Source organism: Hypomesus transpacificus, chromosome 14 (genome assembly GCF_021917145.1).
Source record: "Hypomesus transpacificus isolate Combined female chromosome 14, fHypTra1, whole genome shotgun sequence".
Taxonomy (NCBI): Eukaryota; Metazoa; Chordata; class Actinopteri; order Osmeriformes; family Osmeridae; genus Hypomesus; species Hypomesus transpacificus.
In genome coordinates, this window is record NC_061073.1 from 13,676,728 (window position 1) to 13,698,292 (window position 21,565).

Consider the following 21,565-nt stretch of genomic DNA (forward strand, 5'->3'; position numbering starts at 1 on the left):
GAAGTGTATTAACGAGGATTTAGGAGTAACTAAAATCTTGCTTTATACTTATTGCAAGCCGTTTTACAGGATGTAGCCTACATGTAAAAAAAAAAGACTACTAGTAACTATCTTATAGATAGCGATTTGTTTTGTCATTTTAAACTATTCCAACTGTTACTAGTAGCATATACTTAAGTTTTGCTATGAAAAATCAATTCAACATACTGATTATAAAATACAGATTGTAATTTTCACCGCCCATTTCAGGATTTAACGTTGTCAGACTAGAAAAGGCACAAAAAAAGCCTGGCCTCGCCTTCACAGGAAACCACTCGAGTTTCGTGCGATTTGCCAGTGGAAACGACGGAATCGCCATTAAAAGTAGGAAAGTAAGCAAAATAATTTGCATCTCAGCCTGTTGTGTAACAATTTAGCATCTTCATCAGAGTTGTTTTTTATATTTCCAACTCTGTTTTAGCTACCTAAATTATACGTAACTAACTAATAAAATGAGTTTGCTAGCCGTAGCAAGCTACAGTGGTAGCTAGTTAGTCTACATCTAATTTTTTTTTATCATAGCAAGTCTAAATCAGTGTTATTTTACGATACCTACAGTGACGCAGATAATACCTTCTTAGTATCTGGCTTGTTGTACACTGTTTACCTGTCTAACTGTTTAAATGTGTTACCACATTTGTTATATTTTACTCTCCATTGTTCCCCACACACAGCGACATAAGGAACGATGTACCCGAACACTCTGACACAGCTGGCACGTACGAATCCCTTTACCTCCCCGTTATTCACACTACATAAAGTTGAAGAACCGACGCAGAGCGCTCCCTCTCATGTGGAAGGCAAACCCAGACTGGCCGCTGCGGCTGTCGCTGGTAAGGAAATACCTGGTGCAAAACATTAACTCAACCTTGCTTGGTAGCTTTATATAGTCCATACAGTTGGACCTAGACATCATCCCTGGTTATGTCAGTCTCAACAAAAGCATCCCTATATCCATATGTTTGGCAGTAGAAAAGCCTTTCAGTGTAGCGAATATTTTATGGCCCCGAGTTGCGGCAAGTGTACACGGTACAGTGTTACATGACCTTGTCATGTGATGTGGAAGTAAAAAGCGTTTAATACTAGTGTGACTTTGAAGTGTGCTGTTTTTGTAAAGTACCTTTACAGAAGAAGTCTGTAACTCAATTTTTGGTGTATTATTATTCACCACCACACAAGAAGCATTTTTTTCTGTGAGGCTTCAGCGAGATTCTCTTTGGGTTCACGTCACACGGCTGAGGTGCCCCTTGACCTGGTCAAGTGCAGGTCGCAGGTCTGTTGCCCAGAGGGTTGCATGGCATAGAACTATGGAATTGTGCTGTGACATCCCATTGCATTGGCTGTGAACTAAATCAATTATATTAAGTAATGTTAACAGTACTCCCCCCTTCCCCCTCGGACAAAGTTAACTATGTAATATTTCTACTCTCTCCAGTTTGACCTTTCACCTACTAACAAGTTAGCCTTGCTGACTGTAGTCTGCAGTGTTTTGCAAAAACGCTTCACCCAAAAGAACTAATGCAAAGTTTTTCAGTTTTTATAATTGTTGTTGTTGCTGCTGTTACTGTTAAGCTTATGTAAGGCTAATTGCATGCTCCTGAACCCGTTTTTTTTTTTAGCATTCCAGCTGCATAGTTTCACTTCCCCATAAGAATGCATGTTCATCTAGATGTCGCAAACAGTATTTGTTTGAATTGCAAGAATCTGTGTCAAGATGGAATGGAGCAAGTTCCAGCATGACATGGGCTGATTTCACAGCATGGATTGTGATCCATTGTTCCCTGCTGCAGATTCTGAAGTGAGCTGTGACTTTGGATCTATGAAATACTATGCCCTGTGTGGCTTTGGAGGTATCCTCAGCTGCGGACTCACCCACACAGCGATTGTCCCCCTTGACTTGGTCAAGTGCCGACTCCAGGTCTGTATGTAAGCTCTGTTTGAACTGCTGGGCCAAGAACTGCTGTCTTGTACATGTAACCTCCCCTTAGAACTATGATCGTGTGTCTTGTTTTTATATATACGGAAACACTGACACTAGTCTGTCTTTTTAGGTGGACCCTGCCAAGTACAAGAGCATCTTCAATGGTTTCTCAGTCACATTGAAGGAAGATGGTACCCGGGGCCTGGCTAAGGGCTGGGCTCCCACATTCATCGGCTACTCTATGCAAGGCCTCTGCAAGTTTGGCTTCTACGAAGTCTTTAAGACCGTGTACAGTGACATGCTCGGGGAGGTCAGTACAAGCCAACTCAACAACAGGTCACAAAATGCCCTTCCTCTACATCCCACATTTTCATCAGTTATTTATATTTATATATTATAAAATCTATTTATATTTTTCTTTGTCTCCCAACCACCCTGACTAGGAAAACACCTACTTGTGGAGGACGTCTCTGTATCTGGCAGCATCGGCCAGCGCTGAGTTCTTTGCTGACATAGCCCTGGCTCCCATGGAGGCGTGCAAGGTACGCATCCAGACCCAGCCCGGCTACGCCAACACCCTGAGAGAGTGTGCACCCAAGATGCACGCAGAGGAAGGACTCTGGGCGTGAGTACTCAGTAACCTCGCTGTGTTGGCTGTGCTTTCGTATGATTCCACATCTATAGAAAGCTTGGGTGTACATGTTCCTTAGATCCACCTCTGGGGGGCGCTCTTGTGCTACTGTAGCTGTTCCATTTTTCTGGGTGTTGCAGCTCAAGCCCAGATGCCCTCAGTTGCTTGATGGCTGTATAGTTGGGGTTGCTTGAGTCATTGGCATGTGAGGATAGTCTTACCTGTTTCTCAGCCCATACACTGGGCCTTTACTGGACTTGTAACAAGTGCAGGCAGGCTGGAGAACAAACATAATGAAACTACTTTACATTATTAAAGTACTATTTCAAGTATGATCAGAGATGTAGCCACATTCCATCCCGTAAACGCATCACAACATTGAATCCAGCAAAAAAAACTTGTCTCATACATTTTTCTGTCTCAGCTTTTACAAGGGAGTAGTTCCCCTTTGGATGAGACAGATCCCCTACACCATGATGAAGTTTGCCTGCTTCGAGAGAACAGTGGAGATGCTGTATAAGTATATGGTCCCCAAGCCCCGTAGCGAGTGCTCCAAGTCGGAACAGCTAGTGGTCACTTTTGTGGCTGGCTACATCGGTGAGTCAGAGCACCCATGTACATTCATGGTAGTAATAGTAGTAGTAGAGCATCAACGAATGTGTCACTTACTTAGTCTCAAGATGAGGATAGATTTTTGAGTACTACTCATGGCACATTCAGTGGTCAATGTTACTTCAGAAAACATGAATGTTTTTTTTGAATTGTGGAATACAGGTCAATGTGTTAGGAAGATGGTATGGATGTATTCATCCTCTGTTGAAGGGTAGTGTGATTCATCTCTGTCCTCTCCGGCCCCTCCCGTGTCCTGCAGCTGGCGTGTTCTGTGCCATTGTGTCTCACCCTGCTGACACTGTGGTGTCTGTACTGAACAAGGAGAGTGGCAGCACAGCCATCCAGGTGCTCAAGAAACTTGGACCAAAGGGTGAGTAATGGTTTCTCCTACAGAGTCTGTCATACAGTGAAGCGGTCAAAGCTTTCTGTAGATCCACCTCTGGGGGGCGCTCTTGTGCTGCTGCTGCCTTTTTCTGGGTGCTGTAGCTCAAGCCCAGATGCCCTCAGTAGCTTGATGACTGTACAGTCGGAGGTGCTTGAGTCATTGGCGTGTGAGAACAGTTTACATGCTTCACTGAGCACACACTACATTGACTGTTCATTGGACTCCTTCACCATACTTCCCCCATTGCAAGCAGGCTGGATAGTGGACATGGATTCCCCTGGACACAGAACAACCACATCTAAGCCTCTATCAGATTTTCTGTGATCTTTTGACTGTGTCTTGCAAATGTGCAGAGTGTAAATGCCTTTTATGTCACCCCCCAGGTGTGTGGAAGGGTTTGGTGGCCCGTATCATCATGATCGGTACCCTGACAGCCCTGCAGTGGTTCATCTACGACTCTGTTAAAGTGTACTTCCGCCTGCCCCGCCCTCCTCCACCGGAGATGCCGGAGTCACTCAAGAGGAAACTGGGGCTCGCTGAATGAGTATGTTGCCTTTTTATATCACAAAACCCTTTGCACAAGATAGGGGCCGTACGTTGCATGCAGCACACAATTACAGCACACTCAAGGCCTTCTTCCTGTGCCGGTCACTGCAGGCCTGCTGGCTGTTTTCTCCTGTCCTGCCCTCGACCAACTGGTCAGATACCATTTCTGAGGAGTTAGGGAGAAGGGTTCACTTCTCTCTTTGGGGGGGGGGGGGGGGGGGGGGGGAATGTTGTCAGAGGAAACATGCTATCAGGTTTTAACATGACTGACTGTAGATTGTTATTGGTGCTTTTGTGAATAAACAAACTAAACATCTACTGTTTTGTGGGTTATTACATCATCTGAGTTTTATCACACACACATATACACTAATCAGCCATTACCATACCATGGTACCATACCATAACATTATGACCACTGACAGGTGAAGTGAATAACACTGATTATCTCGTTGTCATGGGACCTGGCAGTGGGTGGGATATGTTAGGCATGAAAGTGAATATTTTGCCTTTAAAGTTGGTGTTAAAAGCAGGAAAAAGGACACTGACTAGGGCCAAATTGTGATGGCTTGACTACTGGGTCAGAGCATCACTAAAATGGCAGCTCTTTTGGGGTGTTCCTGACATCTATCAGCAGGATAATGCACCCTTCCACAAAGCAAAAATGGTTCAGGACTGGGTTGAGCAACACAACAATGAGTTAATGGTGTTGTTTGCCTCCAAATTCCCCAGATCTCAATCCAATTGAGCATCTTGAGGGATGTGATGGACAAACACGTCAGATCCATAGAGGCCCCACCTCGCAATTTACAGGATTTAAAGGATCTGCTGCTAATGTTTTGTTGCCAGATACCACAGCACACCTTCAGAGCTCTAGTGGAGTCCATGCCTCGATGGGTCACGACTGTGTCAAGGCAAGTCTTGTGTACTGGAAGCCAAGCTTGTAAAAAATCTGATTGATTTTGAAAATGGCAGTATTACAAGCAGTGTCACAGAGACCTTCACAAATTGCATGTCTGTGTGTGAGATAGGAAGGTAGTGGGTAGTTCATATGGGTGTTTCTTGAGGGCATAATATTGCATCATGACACATGAGCCCAAATATTCTTCAATATATGAGGGAAGACTATGATAGACATTAAATCATGTTGAATGTAAACCAAGGTGCCCTTAAGCGTACCACAATATCATTCAAATGTCATATCCCAAATCAGAATTCAATTGTCAAAGGTTTCACGATAACAGCTCTAAATTGACTCACCTACCTTACCTACCTCGATACAACATCCGCTTTAAATTGTGGATTTAAAGCTGTCAGACGCACGTACTGTCAAGGATCGCTGAGGTAGCTGCTTACCCTCTGCCCTGCAACTTAACGGGACCAAGTTCCAATCGGGACAAAAACATGTACGTACTGAAGATTATTTTAGTTCAGCTGCATATAGAATGTGCGAATAACCATGCAAATTTTAATGGGCAAAATCCTTTAAACCTCATAAGTTATAGCCTATTTAAATTATAGCTCTAATGTCTCTATCGGGACATCCATGTAAGAAATTGGGAACAAACAATGAACTGTTGACATGTAAAATATAGCCTACTATTATCTTATTAAATACTATTTCGAACCAATAGTAGGCCTACTATTTCATACCAATGGATGATCATTATCGCTTTGCGTGCGGCTTTTGGTTTAGTAGCCAGTTTGGGCGTCTTGGTTTAGGCATCCTCCCCGAAATCTGACAAAATTCATCATCGGCCATGGTTTTCAATTTCAAGAGGCATCAACCGCATGCCTGACTTTTCATCAAAGGTGGTGTGGCTTGGAATGAAATGGTATGAACCTCGTCAACTTCTGTACCGTCGAATTGGCGCGCTGCCATGCACAAGAGATTAGACCGGTGCGCCGGTTTGCGGTTTGAGTCAAGAAACTATATTTGTTTTAAACAACATACAATTCTACAGTATGTTATATAAAACCATAAAAGGTGCGTGTTCATTTATTTAGAAAAAGCACAGCCAAAAAATGCCATCCCATCTTGGTATGACCTTGATAAGAACCGGATAAGAACCAATGGAGCGCATTAACTGCTAAAGTCCCACGGATGTAGGCTACGTGATGTGCTTTCTCTCTCTAATTCATTCTACATGGGCTTTTATGAAGTAAAATGTAATATCACACATAATATTGGAATTTATAATGTGTTTATCTTAAGCTTTACTTTTTTGTATACATTGATCACTGATCGTTGATATGTTGGCACAACAAATTAAGACCCATCATGGGTGGAATTTAATTAAAAACAACATGGGTTTAAGATTTGTGTTACAATTTTGAACAAGTCTTCCCAGCCCTGATCCTGGAGAACTACCATAACACTAGAGATTTGTTCCAATCCAGCACACCCTATTCTAATAATTAGACAGTTGACAAAAAATATCATGTTAGTTTCAGGTGGTGTTAAGTAAAAGATTAACAGATCTGATTTCAAATGACCTGACCTAGATGTTATATTAACAAATGTTGTCTGCCCTTTTTGCAAGGTGGAGCAAATCAGTTAATTTCATTTAGCACTGCTTACACACTGGGTGGACTGTGGAGCTGTGAGGTAGAAGTGCAGCAGATGGACACTGTGTTATAGGATTACAGTAACTCCTTTTTAACAGTCTGCTGTCATGTCCGGCATCCGATTAGAGCGTCCCAAAAGCAGGAGGTGGAGGGAGAGGAGCAGCGCTCTGTGCTCGTACAACATTCCTTGTCTGGGGTCTGAGTTACACGCACGCTGTGCTACTGCAGCTCACCTGGCTGCTGACTCCATCTGCTTACTGCCTCTGAACCACAGGGACTCTGGAAAGTGTAGTGGATGCAGGGAGTACTGAGCTTTGGAAACTCTCCATATGTCTAGCCTGCCATGTTGATTACATGGTGGTATTTATACCTTGCAACTCGGAGCATCGTCCAGCAAAGCAAGTATTTGTTGTAGTCAGTCAATTTTGTCTGTTGGGGTTTGGACAGTGATGTGTGTGTGTGTTTGTTTGTGTTAAATGTCAAGGTGACTTGCAGGTAGAAGACACACAACAAAGTTAGACTGCTCGTAAATCAAATGTCACTCTTAATCTGTAATCCCCTGCAGTGCTGTTATCTGAAACACTGCAAGATGTGTATGCGTTAGTGTTAACTGTATCTATTCATCCATGCAAAATCGTAAATCTTATTTGTTTTTACCACTCTGTGGACATATAATAGAGCTGACATTTTTTTATGATTAACGGGGGACTTTTCGATCCCTCCATCTTGTGCTCTCTCCAGCATTAAACATGGCCTCAATTCTGCAGAAGCTCATCACCCCTCTTTTCAGTGGTCCGGCCGAGCCCCCTAGGAACAAGGTGACAGTGGTGGGGGTAGGCCAGGTGGGCATGGCCTGTGCCGTTAGCATTCTCCTCAGGGTAAGACTTCTCAGAATTATTTTACTTGTCTTTGGTGTTCAAATTATCAGATTATCCTGCCATAGTAGCACTATAGTATTTGTACCATGCCTGACGATCCTACTTATCCTACCAGCACACTCATTCGCTACACTCTGTTACCTTGCCTTATGGTATGTTGAGAATGTAATATGTTACAGAAATATATTTTCTTGTATTTGTCATTGATAAATTCAACATGTCTCTCTGTCTGCCCCCTCTCTCTCTCTCTCTCTCTCTCTCTCTCTTTCTCTCTCTCTCTCTCTCTCTCTCTCTCTCTCTCTCTCTATCTCTATCTCTCTCACTCACTCACTTACTCTCTCCCACTCACTAGGAGCTGGCTGATGAGCTGGCCCTGGTTGATGTGATGGAGGACAAGCTGAAGGGGGAGATGATGGACCTACAGCATGGGAGCCTCTTTCTAAAAACATCCAAGATTGTTGCAGATAAAGGTGAATATGTAGCTCCAAGCCACCAGAAACGGGGGGTTCAAGATCCACCCATCCCCCTTGGTGGAAGTGTGTCTGTGGTCTTCAATATGGGTGACTGATCCTCTCATGTCCCTCTGCCAGATTACTCTGTGACAGCAAACTCACGGATTGTGGTGGTGACGGCAGGTGTCCGACAGCAAGAGGGAGAGAGCAGGCTTAACCTTGTCCAGAGAAATGTTAATATCTTCAAACACATCATTCCTCAGATAGTGAGGTACAGCCCCAACTGTATCATCATTGTGGTGTCCAACCCAGGTAACCTGTCAGAAATGCTATCCTTATAAAAGAACCACAAAACACTTTTACATAACCTTGATGTGTCTCTGGCACAGCAGGTTACTCCAGATACATGGAAAACATCAAGTTTGACACACACACAATCCCAGTTACATCAAACAGTGGGTCAAACAAGACTTTCCATTTGCTGCAGTTGATGTGTTGACCTATGTGACCTGGAAGCTGAGTGGCCTCCCAAAGCACCGTGTCATCGGCAGTGGCACCAACCTAGACTCTGCTCGCTTCCGCTACCTGATGGCTGACAAACTTGGCATCCATTCCAGCAGCTTTAATGGCTGGATATTGGGAGAACATGGAGACACCAGTGGTGAGTGTTGTGTGGGTCTGATAAGACTAAAAACCTTTGTTATGGAAATCATTAATTGACTTGAGTCCGATTTCCCTTTGAAGCGCAATGAAACGTGAAAGAGATGCTAATTTCTTGCTTTTGGAAAAGCAAAGGTGATCTCACCATTAGTTGTGTTTTTCTAGTGCCTGTGTGGAGTGGAGCGAATGTAGCAGGAGTGAACCTGCAGACACTAAACCCAGACATTGGTACCGACCATGACAGTGAGAACTGGAAGGAGACTCACAAGAAGGTGGTAGACAGGTAATTTTACCAAAACTGTGGAGGCATGAATTGCTCATAAATCTAATCAGATAGCCCTGGTTTATTTCTCCTATGAAGGTATTAGTATGTGGTTGCTTGTGTGTATGTATGTTGCAGTGCCTATGAGGTGATCAAACTGAAGGGCTACACTAACTGGGCCATTGGATTGAGTGTAGCTGACCTGGCTGAGAGCCTCATCAAAAACATGAACAGGATCCATCCTGTATCTACAATGGTCAAGGTGAAGACTTCACATACATTCCCCACACTGTAACAGCACAATCTAAACACCCTCAACTTTACCTACATATAACATGTTTGTGTGTGCAAACCGGACTAACAATGGCCATATTATTAATTGACAGGGCATGTTCGGAATCAGTGATGAGGTATACTTGAGCCTGCCCTGCATACTGAACAACGGAGGTGTGGCCAGCGTGGTCAACATGACCTTGACGGACAAGGAGATTGCTCAATTGAGGTCAAGCGCCAACACACTGTGGGGCATCCAGAAAGACCTGAAAGACGTGTAAGAAGACAGTAGAGGGCGCTGAAGTCAATCCATACTGCTTGTCACCTACTCTTTAACTCAACAGTCCAAAAACACCAACTGCACTTCACATACTGTTGTACCCCCCATCCTCTTCAGATTCCCAGGCGTCTAAGGGTCTGGTCCCATGAGTGTTAAGTGTCAGAGTCTGCACAGTGCTGCTTATAAGAAAGACAGCAAAGGAGGGTACAATGTCTCATTGGTTTAAAGTGATATGAAATGTCGTTGTTTGATGTTTAATAAAGCACAAGTGTACATGTGTGAATAAGAAATGTAGTTACATTTTTCATAGTTGAAATAATCAATGTTGTACGTGTTTGTTCTTCTACTACACTGTGGTTACAGTATCAGTCATTATGTGTCATTACATTTACATTTTACAGAAGCCTACTTCACCAGTGAAGCCTATGTTTTCTCACTTGGGGCTATTCTTGTAGTGCACAGGACCCGAGGTGACATTTCCTGCACTATAAGTGATGAGAGCTTGTTATTTTGCCCAGCAGCGTTTTGAGCTGAGACTAGACAGCACTGCATGATACTCTGTTGCAAGCCATATGGAAATAGCCAGTATAGGCTACGTTTTTACAGGTTCTTTGAACAAGTTATAATTGCTCAATACTGAATTGATCAAAATATTTATTGTTGCGAAATAATGAGTCAAATGACAAAACAATTATAAAAAAACACACTTTATTTCAAGTATGTATTTACAAAAGTTACATTAAGTAAAACATCTGACAAGCCTCTTTACGTATTAATACAAAGTGACTGAGTGAGACCAGCAGTCTATGTACTGTAGATGCACACATGACCCATGGTGCGCTTGCTGGTCTACTATGGTTGGTTGTGACACCACCTACACTTTCATCCACTGTACATTTCAGAAACACTTGATCAAAACAAACCAAAATACTCTCTTAGCTGCACAGGCACAACATTCTATTTGAAAGGTTGCTGTAACATGCTCCTGCCTTCCTTAATAGAGCTTTCCATCCAGTGGTTGGTCCAGACATGTCGACCATCATCAGACAGTCAAGAGGAGTAAAGAAACTGAGGGGGGCCCAATTTGGGCCTTGACAATGTCCCTTGGTCAGAATATCCAATGGCTACAAAAATTCATGGCCATTTCCTTAGGTCGGAAATGTGTCAGTCAGTTGCCGAGGCGTAATTATAATTTCCTTTGAGCAGTATGAGGTTTTGATTCACAGCTTTGACCTTTACAATGGGATAGTGTAGCCCAACATGGAATACAGTCATCAATAATAGCTATTATAAATAGGTGATATCCTCTCAAAGCAATAACCAATTATTGTTATACCATGTTGTTGCTCTCGCCAACTTTGTCCACCAACTGAAACAAAAAAAGGCCAAAGTCACAATCTTGACATAAAACACTCAATACATTTCAAACACACCAACTGTTTACACGCCTACTTGGGAGAGACAATACGTGTTTTACAGGGTGTTCAAAATGCTGAAGGATTGGTCACGCCGTAATGTAGAAGTTCGCCTCAAGAGCTAACTTGGCAGAAAGGGGGAAAACTGATCATGGTTTCTGCATTCAAGGTTTGGTATAAAGAGACAATAAGCACATAGTCTCATCAGACTGGGAAACTAGAGTTGAACAGTATTGTACTGTATGGGAACTGCAGAGCAGTGACCATGTGGTAGGGAGAGGCATGACAGACTGCAGACCAAGAGTAACAAAGGCTGGGGTCATCACTGACGCAAGTATGGCAGAACTAAGACCTGCCTGTCCTAGTAGGTCCACACTGAGGAGATAGTACTGTTGCCCAGGAGACGTGGGTGTGCAGAGCATCAGTCCCCAACTCATAGTATATTTGTTTACTTTACCAGTTTAGAATCATACATAACCTTCCTAATTGACATACCAAACACAGTGAAGGGCCATGTGAGTGAAGGGCCTTTGGCTCTTCATTGAGATCACACTTACTCCACTGATCCCTGGGAGATTCAACAGAGACCCAAGGATAGGCACCCTCCTGATGAAGCCCACTGCCACTGGGAAAAAGCCCCTGGAGGGAGAAAGAGGAGTGAGAGAGAAAGAGACTGAAAACTGATGACCCTCCTTGATCTTGCGATCTAATACACCCTCTTGTAGACTCACCTGAATAAGAGAAAGAAACCATAGACTTCTAGGACAACTCCAATTATGGGCCAGCCAATCAGCACCACAAGCACTCCCCCCAGGAAGAAACTAGTTGCCTTCACTTTGTGTCTCTGGAAGAAGAACCTAAATGTGCGCTCCCAGCCAATGACAAAAGACAAACCTGCAACAAACAGTATCTACAAAGACACAGAAAGCGTTAGGCAACTTTATATTGATCTTAGGTTTGGCTCTGTGAAACACAAATTCATCTCGTATTTGTCACAGCATATTAACATCTAACTCACATTTCCAATGGCAAGAAGCGCTTTGTCGAAGAACAGAATCATACCAAAGAAAAGGAAAAACACCCCAAAGCCTGTCAGCCCCATCCCGATTTCTGTAGAAAATACAAACACAAATCTCACAGCTCAAACATCATTGTTCATTGTGCATTTTTTATTTAATTTGTATTACTTTTTACAACGTCAGGAAGATTCTAAAAAAGTTTAACTGATAGGCAACGTTGACTTAGTCCAGCTCATAAACCAGGGCAATAGGCCCATTTCTCATTCAATTGAGACAGCAGCAGCATCGTTACAGTAAGCTAGCTAGTCTACGTTGATGGCTGCTCACCAAAAAACAGTGTCGAGAGAGAAAAAAACTTACTTTGTGAATCCGTTAGCGAAATCATGTTTGCGCTAGTACACTTCAGTTGATTTTAAACAACACAAAATAGCTAAATATCTGATGTAACAGTTATGAAGTGCTTGTTGCTGGCACTGAGCGGAACAGAGGCTGGCGCCACGTCTTCCGGAACCAACCAACCACGCACTCACGCACGCTTGTCGACGTGAAATCTGCTGTTTCTGGAAGCTTGTGCAGCGACATGGCCAAAGCTATCTTTTTTTCAGTTCAGCTTTATTACATCTTATAATATTTACACTGAATCCCAATAATAATTTTATTTAATGATTCAGATTATTGTATTAAATTACAGTCCTTTCTCTGACATGGCCATTTTCTTGGGATATGTAGTTTTATGAGGTGGCTACATTTTGAACTACAGCACCCATGAACCCAAAACCAGGAAACGAAAAGCCGGAGTGAAAACAGAGGAAAGGGAAAACGTGTTAAAGTGTTAATTTTTATTCGCTTGATTAGGGATAAGACACAACGTCAATCAGAATGTGTAAGTTAGAATAAAGAACCTTAATGTCAAACTTTTGCAAGCTATTTGGAAAACATGAATGCCGGTTTTGCAATAGTTCTTGTTTTTGTTGGGTGCTGCAGTAACGTTGTATTTTTGGAATTACTTATAAGGTGAGTTGTCCTCCGTTGTTTATGTCACTAGCGATCTATCACATTGAGGTTTGGGATCTATCTTATACCGTGTATTTATCTTTTTTTTTTAACGTCTCGTAGCTATTGCTTGCTATGTCCTTGGAATTTAACTGGTGTGGTACAGTGAGTGCACATGATAACTTTGACAGGTTGCAGCATAGGCTGCAAAGACTTTGTTAAATCGTTTTTTCGTACACAGAGAGTTTCCTGGATGCGGCAACATAGTGACATTTGCTCAGTTTGCATGTATTGCTTTGGAGGGCTTTATCTTCGAGGCAAACTTTGGACGAAAGAAACCAGCCATCCCGATAAGGTATCATATACAGAGGCATAAGATGAATTGTGGAATGCCACCTGTATTTAGATTCTAACAGTTTTTTTCTATTTTTTCCAGTAACTATGTGATCATGGTGACCATGTTCTTCACTGTCAGTGTGATCAACAACTATGCCCTCAACTTCAATATTTCCATGCCATTGCACATGATCTTTAGATCTGTGAGTATTGTTATCCGTTTGCCTCCATCTTTCCTTAACCTAAATATCCAATATCACCAATTGCCAATGTGTTAACCTTCTTGGTTGGTTTTCTTATCTCTTTACAGGGATCTTTAATAGCTAACATGGTCCTGGGTATAATAATTTTGAAGAAAAGGTACTTGCTTTTTCTCACGTAGCAGAAATATTTCATAACCTAATTCTGCAATCATTTAAGTGCACATTACTGTTCCTGGCGTCTCTGCATACCCTGTGAACAATGTTGTGATAATGTCCATGCTTTGTCTCCCTGAAGGTACTCAACCAGTAAATATATGTCCATAGTCCTTGTGTCCATGGGCATCTTCATTTGCACCATTATGTCTGCCAAACAAGTGGTGAGTCTATAAATGGAGACTTCAGATATCAATACTTGTTACTTCATACAGTTCATAATTACTTGTGCAGAACAGTATAAGTTAGTAAGTAAGGAATATTTGTGTTCTATTATTCTTCAAATTTTTTTCTTCAGAACGTAGGGAATGAGGCCACAAACGAGGATGGTTTTAATGCCTTCCTACGCTGGCTTCTGGGTGAGTCTTTCCTCCAAGTGGTGCTTTCTTCCAAAATGACTTGCATTTACATTGTGAAAGTTGACCTGTATGTGCCTGGGTGTGTACTCCAGGGCATGTGCTAAGTAAATATATAGTTCAATGTCATTGGAAGTGGTAAGCTTCACCTTTGTATAGAGCCTAATTTGTGTCATCACTAATTCAACATTGTCATTATTAAACTTTATTCTGGCTTCTCTGTTTTTTTAGGTATTGGCATGTTGACCTTTGCACTTCTCATGTCTGCAAGAATGGGCATATTCCAAGAGACATTGTACAAGCAGTATGGCAAACAGCACTCGAAGGAAGCTCTCTTCTACAATGTGAGCAACCTTCTTATGTCCCCCACCTACCTTTAACCATGCATCCTTCTATTTGTGTTTTACTATATCACTTGAAATTATCACATTTCCCTGTCAGCATTGCCTTCCTCTGCCTGGGTTCCTTCTCCTGTCTACAGACATCTACAACCACGGTTTACTCTTCAGTCAAAGCAGTAAGTTAACACTGTTTTTCACTTGGGGGAAATCCAGAAGGAATTTTGTCGTAACGTAATTTAGTAAGTTATTACTTTATCTCATAACATTTAAGATACATTCTCAATCAAAGTAGTGAAAGCATAACTTATCAATTTGAGTATTGTGGAAATTAATTAGTTTGAAAAGTTAGGTCTGTGAGTGTCATTAGTCACAGAGGAAGTTGTAATCAGAGTTGTGCTGTAAACAAGATTTTGTTTTTCAGTTCCTGTAGAGGTCCCTGTGATTGGACAAGCTGTACCAGTGATGTGGATATACCTTCTGATGAATGTCATAACACAGTATCCTTGTGCTCAATTAATTAGAATGTTGTGCAATTGACCTATTCACCAGGGAGACACAATTGCAAAATATGTTCAGTTAAAATATGTTCCTTGTACAGAACTTAACCTATTTCCTCAGATACATTTGCATCCGTGGTGTGTTTATCTTGACAACGGAGTGTGCTTCACTCACAGTGACACTGGTGGTGACTTTGAGAAAGTTCCTCAGCCTCATCATCTCCATCCTGTACTTCAATAACCCCTTCACTGTCTGGCACTGGGTGGGCACTGCAGTTGTGTTCCTGGGCACTCTGCTGTACACAGATGTGTGGTCCAGCGTACGCACTGTCTTGCGTGGACCGGAGAAGAAGATGAAGTGATGTGCAACACTTAACATCCCACACTTGAGAGTGCCTCTATTCTGATGTACTGTACATGAATCCGTGTGGATCTGGGTGTTATATGGCCTGTTTATCCCTCTGCTGTAGGCCTAGACTTTAGGTAGTGACAGTATCATGTTGCTTTTTAAGAGTCATGTTTGTAAATGCATTTTTCCATTGTTTACACTAGTGATACCTTTCCACTAGAATAACGTGCACTCCATTGACTGAAAGCAAAATTAACAAAGATGTATTTTGTTAGTTTGGTTTGTTATGGGTGTGGAATATGTTTAATTGTTGGATAAGTATTTGCTATGAAGTTGTAATGCACAGAAAATTGTAATTATAGAGGTTATACTGTTTGGATGGAACATGCTGATGCTGTTAACATTGATTTGAAATCAGTGGAAATGTTCTATGCGGTGACACCGAGGCAATATCGCAGATGTATACAATATTGCATACATCTGCATTATTTGTAGGCTATAGCCAGAGCCATGTTGGCTGTAGCCAGAGCAGGCTACTGTGTCGGGTTTTTCTCAGGATATTTGGCAGGACGTATTTGTCACGAAGTATAACAAAACCCTGTCATTAAGTCATAGCATCATCAGTCTCTCCTAAAATAAAACATTTAAATTGACTTATGTTCCCTATGCATAGTATGGAAAGATAGAATGGAACATAATGTACGCTTTCATCACAGTTACGAATGAAGGTGGACCAATAGAAAACGTTAATGTTAAAGACCCACTTGTGTCAGCCAATGGTATTCGTTTTTGTTAACTCAAGTGGGAAGGGCACGTTTGCAGCGTTATGTGTGGGGTTGTCCAACTCTGGACCGAATGTGATATTGGCAGGTCCACAACCCACACCGTGGACGTTACCTATTAATAAACCATATATTTTAATAACATTATAGTTCAGAAATGGGGGGAAACAGCTCTAGTCACCTTTCGTTTGAAGACGATGTCGACCGCGGTGTTACTTTTGTGAAGGGCATTAGGGTGAGTGCCGATACACAAACTTATATTCAAGTGTAAAAATGCATAGATTGCCCTTCGGAAGTTTGTAGAGAGCACATCATTTATACATTTTACAGTTGTATACCGTTGTACATGTTAGCAGTTCACAAATCAAGTGAGCGTTAAAAAACGACATTGCAAATGATATATAGGCTATATGTGGATGATAACATGGCAAACAACACAATTTCCCTAGCCACACTGCTTTAACAGGGTGTGTGATGTAAGTTAAATATAGGCTAGACGTAGAGGACATGCATTCTGTATAAGAGGTAGCATGGCTGTCCTACTTTTGTAAATCTTTGTTTGCTATTTCATGTGGACAGAAGCTAGTTGTAGTTGCAATTCCACCCAAGAACTGCTTAAACATCCCCATTGCAGCTGGACTTCTCAATTATCTATACAAACACCCACCTGTCTAAGTGGGGGGGAAACAAGTGAACGTTTCCAAGTGATTGTATGAATACCATTATCTCTTTGTACAGCTATCAGACAAGGTCATCAATCGGATGAAAGAATCTGCAGGGTCCGTCTATCCTTGCACTCGGCCAACCCAACCTGATCCTGCAGCCCCCAGAACCACACTGACTCCCACAGTGGAACACCTAGTCCCCCTTCAAACACAGTTTTCTCCTCCATTTATTGCCACCTTGCCACCAACCCTCCCCCAGGAACCTGCTTCAACCTCAGCCCCTCCTGCCTCCATCCCACCCGCCCTCGCTACACCATCTTCAACTCCTGAACCAGCAAAGTTCACCCCACCTTCTCCTGTTAAATTTCATGTCCCTCCTCCTCCAATTGTGGCACTTCCCCCACTTGTAGAACATGTTGAGGCTGTACCCAAACCTTCCCCTCTTGAGTCTGTACCTAAACCTTTATCTCACCCAGTTGAAACAGTTGTTCCTATTACAGTTGTTGAACCTACAACCCCAGCTGTACCCATACAACATATGTGTCCCCCAACTGGAGTTTTTTTGGCTATTTCTGAACCTGTAGCCCTTCCAGCCCCTCTCCCTGCCCCTGTTGAACCTATAGTGCCCCCTACCCCAACCCCTGCCCTTGTTGAACCTGTAGTACCCTCTACCCCTGCCCTTATTGAACCTGTAGTCCTACCGACTATTGTTGAACCTGTAGTGCTACCTACTATTGTTGAACTTGTAGTCCTTCCTACAGTTTCTGAACCTGTAGTTCCACCAACTATTGTTGAACCTGTAGTCCTACCCACTATTGTTGAACCTGTAGTACTGCCTACTATTGTTGAACCTGTAGTCCTACCCACTATTGTTGAACCTGTAGTACTGCCTGCTATTGTTGAACCTGTAGTCCTACCCACTATTGTTGAACCTGTAGTACTGCCCGCTATTGTTGAACCTGTAGTACTGCCTACTATTGTTGAACCTGTAGTACTGCCTACTATTGTTGAACCTGTAGTCCTACCCACTATTGTTGAACCTGTAGTACTGCCCGCTATTGTTGAACCTGTAGTACTGCCTACTATTGTTGAACCTGTAGTCCTACCCACTATTGTTGAACCTGTAGTACTGCCCACTATTGTTGAACCTGTAGTCCTACCCACTATTGTTGAACCTGTAGTCCTACCGACTATTGTTGAACCTGTAGTCCTACCCACTATTGTTGAACCTGTAGTCCTACCGACTATTATTGAACCTGTAGTCCTACCAACTGTTGTTGAACCTGTAGTCCTACCGACTGTTGTTGAACCTGTAGTCCTACCTGCAATCCAACCTACAACCATGGAACCTGTTGCAGCCCCAAACCCCTCCTCTCTCCCTGCCCCTGTTGAGCCAGTCATTTCCTCTGTTGTTGAATCTGTAGTCTCGCCCTCGCTAGAACCTATTATTCTACCAATCCCTTCCGTTGTTGAACCCATTGTCCGGTCTCCCGCTATTGAGCCTGTAGACTTACCTTCACCGATAGAACCCCCATTTTCACATATGACTCTACCTTCACCTCCACCCCCTACAGAAGCGGTTGACCTCCCAACACCCCCTACACCGGTAGACCCTGTGTTTATTGCTGTTTCTCCACCCACTGCTCAACCCCTTCCTCCCCCACCTGCTGAGCCTATGGCTCCACCCCCTGCTACCCGAGTAGCAGCACCTCTACCAGAGCCTGACATGGAGCCTATGGTGCTCCCTCCCTCATGTCACTCTATGGCGGTCGCCACCCTGCCTACTGAATCCCCCATAGGTGAGACCCAGGTTCCCCCTCCACCAACAGAGTCTATGGTCCCCTCCCCAAGTGTAGAGTCCGTGATCACTTTCCCAGTACCCCCAATCATCGAGGAAGTGGCCCTTGTAGTGATCCCATCCCAGCCCGCAATAGGTAAGTCGGATCTCTTTTTCCACATAAGAGTGCATAAGGCCTCTGTTGTTATTCATGGTCACATTAATGCTGATGCTCATGTGAATGCTGTAACCACACCAGTAGGTTAGATAGTCACGTAGAACATTCTTAATTTGAGAAATGTCTCTTGTTATAGTGGACGAAGAGGAGCTGAGAAGATCAATCCAAGAGAAGCTGGTGAAAGGCTTTGAGAAAGAGATGAGCCAGAGGCAACTGGAGCTTCGCCAACAGTAAGGAGACGTATTACACTTTCATCATTTAACCTGAGTATCAATACTTTTCCCAATCAGAAAAGATCACGAAAGATTGTTGCATCAAGCATTGGCGTTCTATCTTTTGTCATGTGTAAGACATACACATGGCTGCCTGTCTCTGGTGTCTGTAGACTGGAGGAGGTGCAGGCCCAGGCCAGAGCTAAGGCTCAGCTGGCAGCCCAACTCCAGATCCAGGAGCAGGTCAAGAAGACTCTGGAGCTGGAGCAGGCAGCCCAGAGAGAGACCATGAAGGAGGCCATCATGAAGGAACGCATGAAAACAGAGGATGAAAGGCTCATGGCCCAGCTCTACGTAAGCATTGAGGGTCACATGGTCCAACTGTCTGTGTGTGTGTGCGCGCACACAAGAGTGTTTATTGATGCACTACATCTTATTTTCTATGCACACATATCCTTAATACTAACTGTGCATGAAAAATACTATCTTTGGTTTAGAGATATTTGCATTTGCTCTACTTATCTTGCTCTAAGATTTTTGTTCTTTACCTTCCGGCATTGTTTCTGTGGTTGTAAATCTAGGTCTGCTCGTGAAAATCTTGATGATCTTACCCTTTCAAGGGCAACCCTTATAACCCCTGCCCCCTAATCAGATTGCTGAAACTGTACTAGTTCCTGTTTCAAATTAAAAGCGCATCTTGGACGTTTTCTCTTCATCCGTTAAGATAAATCTCTGTCTTAACTTTCTCTTTCTTGTTCTGTACATTCCGTTTAGTGGATGGAACTAAAGGTAAGACACAAGAGGACTCTATGCATGAAGACTTTCCTTTCTTTTTTGTTCTCTGTTCTCATCCATAATAGTGGCTATACATGTACCAGATACAGTTTATAATCTCTGCTCATAAAAAGGGAAGAAAGAATGACAAGATCCTCTACACAATAGATGTTTATTAGATAGTGGGTTTATGGGTGTTTACCTTCCATACAGTGACCTTCTAGGTGATTCGATGGCCTCAAACATCAGACACATTACTTAGATAATAATGGTAAGGTATTGGTGTGTCAGCCCCAGTTTATTTAACAGATTAAGATTGTATGATGTCCTTCTCAGGCCCATAAACTAGACGAGAAAGAAAAGGAGCTGAAAAAGCAGGACATTCTCTTCAGGGAACATGTTGCCAAGCTTGAAGAGAAGGTAAAGCACACAATATCATACTCATGCATACACACAGATACACACAATGTCATGGTCAAATGTTTTTGTATTGTGTTGAATGTTCAATGTGTCCCTCTTGCCAAAAGAATTCCCAGTTCTACAAAGTCACCACTGAAAACTTCCAGCAAGGCTCAGCTGACACTCACAGCCGTTTTGCGTGAGTAGCAGTCTGCCGGGCCCTCAACAAGTCTCACATCTCATACCAGACCAACATAAGTTACAGAAAGGTGTGTTGACTTCTCTATCATTCTCCTTCCAGACGTGTTAATATTCAGCCAGTTTGCAGTGACCTGCAAAGTCAGATCCTCAAGTGCTACAGGGAGAACACAGGACAGACCCTCTCCTGCTCCAGCATCGCATCTGCTTACATGCAGTGTGTGGACAACGCCAAGCAGGTCTTACCTTTTACCCCACACCCTTTTTATGCTTGCAAATGATAATTAATTTTCCCCTTGCTTACCTGTAATATCCATATTTCTTCTTTGTCCTCGCTCTTTTCACCCTTAGCAGACACTAAATGAATACAATGTCAGAAGTAATAATACATTTTCTCTGTGCACCTACTGTATAACTTGCTTTCTGTTCATCAGTCCTCACTCTTCTTACCTTTCCCACTGGCCATTTAAATTTCTCTTTTCTTTTCCAGACTAAGTTAAGCACTGGAGGGTAATCTCAGGGCCATGTGTCAGGAGAGCCTTATCAATTCACCAATGGCATTACTGTTAGACCAAAGGGTAGGAGAACGGCGACATTATCCACATTCACCAAAGTCAATTTGAACAGCCCAGAGACAGGGCTCTGCAGTGGGAGACTGAAGCCTGCCTCTTGAGAGAAATTGAGGTAAAATGGCAGAATTGGCTACCACACTACAACATCATGTGGAACATGTTCTCTACTGTAGACTCATGTTTCTTGTACGGGCCAGAACACACAAATCCAATGGAAAATTAAGTGATTCTGTTATCATGTTCAACAGTACAGTTTAAAATGTACTTTTTTTGCATTGTTTAATGAATGGTGACGACTTGTGCCTTAATTGTCATGATACAACTTTAATTTCCCATTTTAAGATACAGTAATATGTCCCAGAAATGCATATATTTGTGTATTGTTACATAAAGTTTGGTATGAACTAATGTAAACCAACTTGGTCAGCACTGATCGAATATGAAAGAAATTAGGCATTGTCTGGTATTTGATCTTTGTTTCCTTTGGGAGAAGAGGAATAAAATTGTCTAAATAAACTACTGTAAAACCTGACATGTTGTTAGTGTCATAGAATTTTCAACTGCTCTCTAGACCGCCCTCCTGTGGACATCCATACTTTCACTGCAATAAACCTACACTATCAATTTATAGTAGACAATAACTGTCAACGCCATCCCTAGGATACAGAATGATTTGACAGATTTTCAAAGGAATGCCTTAACTTACTATGAATGCACTTCGTAGCCTACTGTTAAAAAGCTTTACAAAATTAAGGAGTTGAAGTAGTATCAATATGCTG

The 21,565-nt window shown here is 42.6% G+C and overlaps 5 protein-coding genes and 2 non-coding genes across 10 annotated transcripts; 6 read left to right on the forward strand and 1 right to left on the reverse strand.

Moving 5' to 3' along the window:
- The first annotated feature begins 253 nt into the window (after positions 1 to 253).
- slc25a3b (solute carrier family 25 member 3b) lies at positions 254 to 4,452 on the forward strand. 2 transcript variants are annotated; one of them, XM_047034562.1, is made up of 8 exons: positions 254 to 363; positions 714 to 872; positions 1,830 to 1,957; positions 2,091 to 2,270; positions 2,404 to 2,585; positions 3,016 to 3,188; positions 3,463 to 3,573; positions 3,972 to 4,452. In XM_047034562.1, exons 2-8 carry the CDS (start codon positions 728 to 730, stop codon positions 4,130 to 4,132), a joined length of 1,080 nt encoding a protein of 359 aa, XP_046890518.1. In that variant the 5' UTR covers positions 254 to 363; positions 714 to 727; the 3' UTR covers positions 4,133 to 4,452. The 2 variants fall into 2 exon arrangements, with proteins under 2 accessions (XP_046890518.1, XP_046890517.1); XM_047034561.1 differs by having other exon boundaries at positions 261 to 371.
- LOC124477347 lies at positions 2,657 to 2,884 on the forward strand. The gene has a single exon (XR_006957127.1). It is a non-coding gene; the product is annotated as a small nucleolar RNA SNORA53 (small nucleolar RNA).
- Positions 3,620 to 3,790, forward strand: LOC124477349. Its single transcript, XR_006957128.1, has one exon. It is a non-coding gene; the product is annotated as a small nucleolar RNA SNORA53 (small nucleolar RNA).
- A 1,012-nt stretch (positions 4,453 to 5,464) lies between the features above and the next one.
- On the forward strand, positions 5,465 to 9,827 carry ldhbb (lactate dehydrogenase Bb). Of its 2 annotated transcripts, XM_047034563.1 has the most exons (7): positions 7,444 to 7,580; positions 7,933 to 8,050; positions 8,171 to 8,344; positions 8,520 to 8,693; positions 8,858 to 8,975; positions 9,093 to 9,216; positions 9,341 to 9,827. In XM_047034563.1, exons 1-7 carry the CDS (start codon positions 7,452 to 7,454, stop codon positions 9,506 to 9,508), a joined length of 1,005 nt encoding a protein of 334 aa, XP_046890519.1. In that variant the 5' UTR covers positions 7,444 to 7,451; the 3' UTR covers positions 9,509 to 9,827. The 2 variants fall into 2 exon arrangements, with proteins under 2 accessions (XP_046890520.1, XP_046890519.1); XM_047034564.1 differs by lacking the exons at positions 9,093 to 9,216; positions 9,341 to 9,827 and adding an exon at positions 5,465 to 5,540 and having other exon boundaries at positions 8,858 to 8,979.
- A 371-nt stretch (positions 9,828 to 10,198) lies between these two features.
- golt1bb (golgi transport 1Bb) lies at positions 10,199 to 12,465 on the reverse strand. The gene is made up of 5 exons (XM_047033901.1): positions 12,302 to 12,465; positions 11,941 to 12,032; positions 11,654 to 11,832; positions 11,480 to 11,561; positions 10,199 to 10,876 (listed from the first exon to the last, which is right to left on the reverse strand). The coding sequence occupies exons 1-5, from the start codon at positions 12,324 to 12,326 to the stop codon at positions 10,838 to 10,840; spliced, it is 417 nt and encodes a 138-aa protein (XP_046889857.1). The 5' UTR covers positions 12,327 to 12,465; the 3' UTR covers positions 10,199 to 10,837.
- A 232-nt stretch (positions 12,466 to 12,697) lies between these two features.
- Positions 12,698 to 15,613, forward strand: slc35b4 (solute carrier family 35 member B4). The gene is made up of 10 exons (XM_047033600.1): positions 12,698 to 12,955; positions 13,176 to 13,289; positions 13,371 to 13,473; positions 13,581 to 13,630; positions 13,769 to 13,850; positions 13,985 to 14,045; positions 14,274 to 14,386; positions 14,484 to 14,559; positions 14,805 to 14,880; positions 15,002 to 15,613. The coding sequence occupies exons 1-10, from the start codon at positions 12,879 to 12,881 to the stop codon at positions 15,240 to 15,242; spliced, it is 993 nt and encodes a 330-aa protein (XP_046889556.1). The 5' UTR covers positions 12,698 to 12,878; the 3' UTR covers positions 15,243 to 15,613.
- Positions 15,614 to 15,958: 345 nt separating this feature from the next.
- chchd3b (coiled-coil-helix-coiled-coil-helix domain containing 3b) lies at positions 15,959 to 21,318 on the forward strand. Of its 2 annotated transcripts, XM_047033596.1 has the most exons (9): positions 15,959 to 16,246; positions 16,750 to 18,610; positions 18,768 to 18,861; positions 19,017 to 19,197; positions 19,618 to 19,632; positions 19,954 to 20,037; positions 20,145 to 20,215; positions 20,318 to 20,453; positions 20,705 to 21,318. In XM_047033596.1, exons 1-9 carry the CDS (start codon positions 16,169 to 16,171, stop codon positions 20,726 to 20,728), a joined length of 2,544 nt encoding a protein of 847 aa, XP_046889552.1. In that variant the 5' UTR covers positions 15,959 to 16,168; the 3' UTR covers positions 20,729 to 21,318. The 2 variants fall into 2 exon arrangements, with proteins under 2 accessions (XP_046889552.1, XP_046889553.1); XM_047033597.1 differs by lacking the exon at positions 19,618 to 19,632 and having other exon boundaries at positions 15,962 to 16,246.
- Positions 21,319 to 21,565: the final 247 nt, after the last annotated feature.